General features: G+C 38.8%; 2 protein-coding genes across 5 annotated transcripts in view; one reads left to right on the top strand and one right to left on the bottom strand.

The window, feature by feature from the left end:
- The window catches only part of LOC123266732, a 751,444-nt gene that overhangs the window by 728,446 nt on the left and 14,566 nt on the right, over positions 1-8,432 (bottom strand). The gene's annotated exons all lie outside the window — the stretch shown is intronic.
- On the top strand, positions 5,650-8,362 carry LOC123268003. Its single transcript, XM_044732887.1, has 2 exons — positions 5,650-6,087; positions 8,336-8,362. Exons 1-2 carry the CDS (start codon positions 5,650-5,652, stop codon positions 8,360-8,362), a joined length of 465 nt encoding a protein of 154 aa, XP_044588822.1.

Here is an 8,432-nt window from a genome sequence, read left to right as displayed (position 1 = left end):
TAATTAGGCAGCTAGATAACATAATTTAATATTTCTTTCACTTGGCATGTATTTTATGCCACGCGAAGCGGGCGGGTAACGGCTAGTTATATATAATTGCATATAGTTATATATTATTATATATAATTAGATGCAGGATTTTTTAATAATTATATATAATTAGATATAATCATCTATAATATTATATAATTCTATAGAATTGTACGAAAGTTACAAACATTATTATATACAATTATGTGAAATTATATATGATTATATAAAATTATATATAATGATATGTAAACTGATAAAAGGATTTATTAACTATTAGAAATTTAATTTGTTTGAAGACAATTATTTAGTTTATTAAATATTAATAAATATTTTTCGCTTGACGGGCAGAAAGCGTCAACTTTCAGCCCGCTGCGGTAAACGAAAGTGCAGCTTTCTGCCTTCGTCGAGCAAAAAAATAGTATACACTCCACGGGAAATAAATAAGAAAGCCTCAGATCACATATTTGCCAACCTCGGCTTCGCGTCGGCCGACAATTACATGTGATCTGAGATATTTCTTACTTTACTTCCTTAGGTGTGTAATATACTATTAAAAATTCAATAAATATTTATTTGGGAGGAAAGTACATTTATTAATAGTTAATAAGTATTTATTAATAGTTTACAAATATTAATTTACATTTAATAAATCGCATTTAGTAAATAATTTATTAACTGATAATAAATATTAATTAAATCCCATGATGTTAAGAAATCACTTATTAACAGTTGATAAAGCTCATTATCTTTAAATATAAACAAATCCTTCTATCAGTGCAACCATACGGAAATCATATATAATTATATATGAATCATATACAATTGTATACATTTTTTTATATCTCAGAGTCTGCTACTCCAATGATTAATAATCTATTAATTTATAGTATTTTTTGTGGATGAAATAATAGGATCTGTATTAATTAAGTTAACTTATGAAAATTGATTATGTATACAATTTGCATTACTTGTAGTTATTTTAAACTCTGATCTACAAGTAAGTCTCGTAGGTAAACAGGTAGCACGTCAATCTTTCAAGCGTCAGGTCCCCGGTTCAATCCCCGCGCACGCCAAATTTTTTTTATTCTTATAGAAATAATTATATATAATTCTATATAATTGTATCTAATTCTATATAATTATATAGGGCCATTTTTTATATATATATAATTATGTATAATTATATATAATCTTTTTTACCCGGGTACAAGGATTGGCTATTGATTTTTGAGAAAAATTTTTCATTTCAATCATTACATGAATTTGAAAAAGCAACCGAAATTGGGCTTTTTGCGGTTTTCTGGAAAATCAAGCGCCTAATCAAAAATATCGCGGAAACCACTGATGTTAAGTATGCCTTTTACTGTTCAATATACCCACAAAAACCCTACAAAGTTTAGATTGAATCCAGCCAACCGTTTTTTTCCCACTTAATTGAATTTTTGAAAAAATTAAAGGAACATGAATTTCGCTCTGAAAAGGTCATGATTTTTATCAAAAATGAAAAAAAATTTTTTTTTTTATTTTTTTCTTAATTCCGTATTAGCGACTTGGTAAATTGAAGAAAAATATATAAAAAAAAAAATCTCAAATTTAAAACTGTACATAAATCACGCACGTAATTAAAGAAAAAAATTAGAAAAACGGTTGACCCTTGTAAAATGCTGAAAATGCGGGAAAGCGGAGGATCAGGTTTTGGTCTGGATATCTCAATTAAAACGCGGAAATATTATTATTAATATGCACCAGAAATTTATTTACACTAAATACAAGTTATATTTAATATGTTAGTTCGCGGATTGTTTAAATAAAAGCGGATAGATAAAGCACTGCGTGAATAATAAAGCGAAGCCGGTTGACACGTGGTTGAACATACTGCCGGCACTGAAAAAGCGGAGAATTAATTGCACAAATAACACAATTTATCTGTAACAAACTAAAGCGGATTAATAACAATTAATTTATGCAAATTAAATCATTAAATAAGCGAAATGCGGTTTATTAACAAACAGCGAAAGTAAAGAAATACTAATGGCGACTTGATGCAGCGAAAGCGTGGAAGCGAAACATAATAATAATAATACGTCTTCTTCCTCGTCGACTTGGGGAAGAAGGCTAATTGCGCATGTTTGCTGAGCAATCAGCCAATCACGCCATAGCGTGATGTCAAGCTAAGCTTTCATAGGCGGTTAGTTTTTGCGGGAACTAACGGTAGACAGGTGCGGCTCGTGAAATTGGGAGTCCCCCAGGGGCGACTTTATCGCGGCTGGGCCTGTTCACTGAACAACCCTGAAGGCCATCCCTGCAACTTCCCACTAATTCCGTACCTAAACGCTTAAAATTTCACTTATGACGTTATTGAGCTCTTCGAGCTTAAAAATATAACATTTAAATAGTATTTTGAGCTCTCCGAGCTTAAAAGTTTGATAGAAGTTTCATAAAACAGTATTTTTTAAATTTTCAAACTGCAATAATTTCTAAATGAATGAATCGATTTTCACGCGGCTAGCAGTCTTCTACGCAGTTTTTTTAAATTCCATGATATACTTTTGAACATAAACTGATCAAACCGAAAATTTTAGAGAAATTGGAAAAATTCACTTTTTCTGAATTTTTTCGACAACGATAACTCACGAACTAATCAACCGATTTTTACGTTCTTGTCAGCAATCGACGTGGTTTCTTAAGCTCTAATAATTATTTTATTTCATCAAAAACGATCTAAAAAGTAATGTCGATGTTATGTGAAAAAAACACTTTTTTCAAAATTTTTCGTTTTTGATAACTCTTGAACTAATCAACCGATTTCGACGAGACTGGTGGCTATCGACGTGATTTTTCAAGCTTAAGAGCGGATTATTTTTTGGAATAGATCGTTTAAGCCGTTTAAAAGTTATTCCAAAAAAACGATTTTTTGAAAATTTTACTTTTGAGAAAATCTCAAAATCTAGGAAACTGAATCAATTCAAATTTTTTCGAAATTTAATGGCAATGATACTATTTGGACTGTCACCTATTTCGATCCGATCGGCCAAGCCGTTTAAAAGGTATGAGGTTTACATACATACACACACACATACACACATACAGCCGCACGGACACCATCGCGGGAATAGTCAGGGAAGCTTCCTGTGACCTTAAAACGTTGAGATCTGACAAAAATTCGATTTTTGCAAAACGGGATAAAACCAAAAACTTTTTCTCAGAGGGAAGTTAAAAATCAAAAATTTTCGAAAAAAAAATTCAAAAATTTTTGAAAAATTTTTTTTTTAAATAGCAAAAAATTAAAAAAATGTAGCAACTCACTTTCTCACCGACAGCCAATTAAAAAAAAAAATTTTTTTTGATTTGCTAATAATTTATTTTCCAAAAATTTTCTGTACGGGACCGGACGGAAGGAAATGCTGTTATAAATGTGGCAGAGAAAACCACAAATCTGCAGACTGCACGGAGAAGCCAAAATGCTTCCTCTGTATACCGGACAAGGAAGCTCAAGATGGCTTATGTCACATTTCTGGCTCCGGGGCTTGTAAGGCATTCCGCACCGCACTTGCTGAAGCTACGAGAGAGCAGAAATGACGCGCATACTACAGGGAAACCTGAATAGATGTGCATTTGTGCAGAACTTACTTCACCAGCGAGTCTTTGAAGAGAATATGGACGTTTGTTTCATCTGCGAACAATATCTAATTATCAAAGGTAAAACATGGTTCGCTGATAAGTTTGGCACATCAGCGATCTGGATAGTAAACTCGAAGAAGATCACCGTCAACAACAACGGAAGCGGAGCAGGCTTCGTGCGGATAAAGATCTCTACGACCTTCTTGATGAGCGTCTATCTTTTACCTAACGAAAGGATAAATGTGTTCCGCCAGAAGCTGGCAGACATAGAGGATACCATCAGCAAGCTTGACAGTAAAGTCATCGTAGCTGGTGATTTCAACGCCAAAGCGGCGGAATAGGGCGCTGACTTCTCTGATACCAGAAGTAACGAAGTAGCAGATTTCGCAGCAAGGCTTGACCTCATAGTACTGAACACTGGAACCACCACAACCTTTAGAAGACCAGGGTACAAAGAATCCATTCTTGACATCTCGCTGGCAACTCCAAGGATAGCCAACATGATTGAGCACTGGACGGTATCCGAAAAATACAGTGGTAGTGATTATCAGTATGTGACATTCTGCATTGGATTGGCACCTGTTTCGGCTCCACAACGAGTCCTCCAACAGCGAAAGTGGAACGCCAGGAAGCTTAATCCAGACGAACTACGAACCTCATTTACACGGAGCTCGTCTACCCTTCAGAATAATTCGAAACCAGATACCTGCAGGGAGACGGAAGAGGCAGTGCTCAATGCAATGAAGGAGATTGCTGCCGCATGTGACGTCTCTATGCCGCGGCTGAAAGACCAGAGTTTCCACAGGCCGGCGTACTGGTGGTCAACAGACATAGCAGAACTTCGCAAAAGATGTCATGACCTACGTCGCCGCGCCACGAGAGCTGCGAAACGCTCTCCAAACTAAAACTTATATTCGAAAGAGTATAAGCAGGCCAAAAAAACGCTAAACCGAGCCATCAAAGCAAGTAAAGCGAAGTTATGAAAAGAAATCTGTAATGATCTCGACAAGGACATCTGGAGTAAAGCCTACCAAATTGTCACCAAACGACCTGGAAAGGCTTCACCAGAAGCGCCGAAGTCTCCTACCTTAATGGACAGCATTGTAGCAGAGCTTTTCCCCAAACACCCGCCGCGGGAGAAGAAACACTACGCTAAAAACAGCGAAATAACACCCTTCACAACTAAGGAACTAAAAGACGCGGCCAAGTCAGTCAAAACAGAAAAGGCACCTGGATCTGATGGCATCCCGGTATCGGTGATCAAGATTGTAGCCCTGGAATACCCAGACATACTCCTGAACACCTACAACGCATGCTTGGCAACTGGCACGTTTCCCGCGGTCTGGAAGGTAAGGGAACCCCCTTAACACCTTCGTAGTTTAGACCACTTTGTATGCTAGACATTGCTGGAAAATTGCTCGAGAAGCTCAACAAGGAAAACTTCGCAACGACATCAACCGTGCTGGAGGTTTTGCCACCAACCAGTATGGCTTCCGAAAAGGTCGTTCGATAGTCGGAGCGATCGAGAAAGTCATAAAGACAGCAACACAAGCATGGTCTGGTAGCCTCAAAGCTCGTTAAATATGTCTTCTCTTCACGCTAGATGTCAAAAACGCTTTTAACAGCGCAAATTGGGGAGACATGTTAGACGTTCTGGAGCACAAGTTTGATGCGGAGCCAGAGAATCTGGCGCTAGTCGACAACTACCTTGACGATAAAAAGCTAATAGCGGAAACTACTGGAGGCCCACAAGAATACGCTGGCGTGCCGCAAGGCTCAATAATGGGGCCTGATCTATGAAGCGCAGACTACGACGAGCTTCTTGAAATCCCGTTGCCAGAGCAAGTAGAGCCTACAAGCTTTGTAGACGACGTTGCGGCCAGTATAGTGGTAGACAGCGTCGAAGAGGCCGAACTGCTAGTTCGGGAAACCATTGACGCCGTCGAGACTTGGCTCGATAAACATTACCTAAAACTCGCCAAACAGAAAACCGAGATGGTCGTTTTGACACGCCAGAAATGGTTCCTAAAACCATTCGCTGTGGAAATAGGAGGAACAACACTGACGTCAACGAGGGCTCTGCGCTATCAAGGGGTGATGATAGACGAGAAGCTGTCTTTCCGCGAACACCTCGACGGTGCATGCAAGAAAGCCAGCAAGACGGTATCTAGCCTAGCGCGAATTATGACCAACACCATGGGACCAAGAACCAAAAAGAAAAGAGTCCTTTTGGAAGCAGTCCATTCAGTACCGCTTTATGGAGCGGAGATATGGGCAAACATATTTAAGCAAAAGACCTACTGGCGAAAGATGGCGGCAGTACATCGGCGAGGTGCCCTCAGGGTTGCATGTGCCTACCGCACGGTTTCCGAAGCGGTTTCCGACGCTAAAAGCAGTGGAGAAAACATGAAGGATGCAAAAACAAGGATAAAGGTTGAAACGCAGCAAGAGTGGCAGGACCGATGGACATCAGGAGAGACGGGCAGATGGACAGCGCGCCCGATCCCAAACATCAACATCTGGCTCTCTCGGCACGGGAACCTGACCCAGCTATTGACAGGACATGGGCAGTTCAATAACTATCTTTTCAAGATGGGTTTGCACAGCACACCAACGTGCAAATACTGCCCAGACAAAATTGACAACGCCGAGCACACGTTTTTCGAGTGTGATCGGTGGAAGGACGACAGAAGCAGCACCGAAGAAACAATAGGCACCACGCTCTCCCCTGAGAGCTTGGTAACCTGCATGATCAAAAAAGAAGAAAACTGGTCAGCTGTCGCAGCCTATGCGCAGCGCTTTTTAAAAGAAGAAATCGTAGAAAGGGATTAAAAACCAGTAGTAACAAAAAGTAGGTGTCGTGAGACACAACATGGACTGGATTGAAGTAATGCCAACGCGGTCCCGATCCAATCTTCCCTGTAACATCTATGGGGAAAGGAGAGAGGAGGATGTTTAGTCAGTATTGTTGCAAAATAATATTGACTTCTGAGTCCGACATACCCAGGCAAACACCTAGTCCTGGCATACGTAAATGTATTTTACCTCCTCTATAAAAAAAAAAAAAACACACACACACACACACACACAGCCGGACCAGTCTACCGTCTGAGTGCCTTAAGAGTAGCGAGCGCCTTCCGCACAATATCTATGGAAGCAGTGTGTGTCATTTCCGGAACTTTGCCTCTCAGAGTCTTAGCTGAGGAAAGACGGATCCTTTACCAACGCAAGAAGTCAACCACACTGAGCGCTGAGGAGCTTAGAACAGAAGAACGGCAGAAGAGCATAAGTCGATGGCAACTACAGTGGGATGCCACAGTAAAGGGTAGGTGGACGCATCGTCTCATATCAAGGATCAACGTTTGGCTAAACCGGAGTCACGGTGAGGTCAACTATTATCTTACGCAGATGTTATCAGGACACGGCTGTTTCCGGGCGTATCTCCACCGCTTTAAGCATGATAATTCCCCAGAATGCCCGTCCTGCCCAGAAGTCAATGAAGATGCAGAGCACGTCTTCTTTGAGTGACCACGTTTTTATCCACAGCGAGATGAGCTGGAGAATATCCTGAAGAGGAACATCTAAAGACGCCAATTAGAAGGAGGAAAGAATAACACCTTAGCCACCAGAAGAAAGAGCAGTAGCTAGATCCTCCCCTCACGAAGTAATGCCTGACGGCGGTTTCCATGAGTGATTAAGGGAGAAAGGAAAAGGAGTTAAGGGTTTAGTGGGTAGGGGCGCTAACGTCGAGTTTTAGTATGACACTGTGTCGAGTCGCCACATATCCAGGCCAAACAGCTATGCCTAGAATCCGTAAAAAGGATTCCCCCCCCTGAAAAAAAAACACACACACACACACATACATACAGACGTACGGACATCATCGTAAAAATAGTCAGGAAAGCTTCTTAGAGCTTCAAAACGTCGAGACCTGTTGAAACCTCGATTTTTGCAAAACAGGGTAAAACCAATAACTTCCTGATATTCCGAAAATCATTGATTCGCTTAGCGGGAAGTTCAAAAAAAGTTATTTTGATTCAGTATAATATAGACAATCTACTTATTGAATCGTGAAAAAGTAAAAGTTATTAAGTGGCCAAGTCAAAGTCCCGACTTGAATCCTATAGAAAATCTCTAGAAAGAATTAAAATGTAGAGTAAAAACTTAAAATTATTTAAATAAAAACGCTTTGTTTGAAGCTCTAAAAAATTAGTGGGATCAAATTCTAATAAATCGATTACAACAACACCGGCAGACAAAAAAAAAGTTGTCAGTACTTTTATCGGGACCTATATATCTTTATTAGGGTAATCGATGAAAAAAAAAATATATTTTTTTTTTCCAAACAGGCTCAAAAGTTTCATTTAGGTGTAAAAAAATTTCTGTAGAAAGATGAGCCCTTAATAATAATATTAAGATTGTCCTCATCGCATTTTTTTAATTCCCATAAGAATAACATGGGAAAAATTTTTTTGGCTTCTTCTGATTTTTGTACCGTTTAAACGACTGATTGACTTATAATTCGCTGTTCTTATCTTTTTAGAGACTTGAACGATCTACAAAAAAGATCTGATAAAATTTTTTAATTTGTCCACGCGTTCAAAAGTTATTCAAGATCTAAGTTCAATTTTTCAAAAATTCGATCGAATTTTATAAATTACACCAAAATTGTTGGTTTCAGTGTGATTTGACTTCTGGTAAATGTTGACAAATGAATTTTTTTCATTCAATCTACTAAATATGATGCTTTTCAGAAATTTTTTCGTAATAAACCAAAA

This window comes from Cotesia glomerata, linkage group LG6 (assembly GCF_020080835.1).
Source record: "Cotesia glomerata isolate CgM1 linkage group LG6, MPM_Cglom_v2.3, whole genome shotgun sequence".
In the NCBI taxonomy this organism is placed as follows: Eukaryota; Metazoa; Arthropoda; class Insecta; order Hymenoptera; family Braconidae; genus Cotesia; species Cotesia glomerata.
Note: the sequence above shows the minus strand (reverse complement) of the source record. Positions and strands in the feature narration are given on the sequence as shown.

Excerpts from the sequence above, each read along its gene's own strand:
- LOC123268003 (XM_044732887.1), top strand. The coding sequence starts at position 5,650 with ATGGTCGTTTTGACACGCCAGAAATGGTTCCTAAAACCATTCGCTGTG. Across the intron at positions 6,088-8,335 it reads ATGCAAAAACAAGGATAAAG|TGTGATTTGACTTCTGGTAA; the intron begins GTTGAAACGCAG and ends TGTTGGTTTCAG.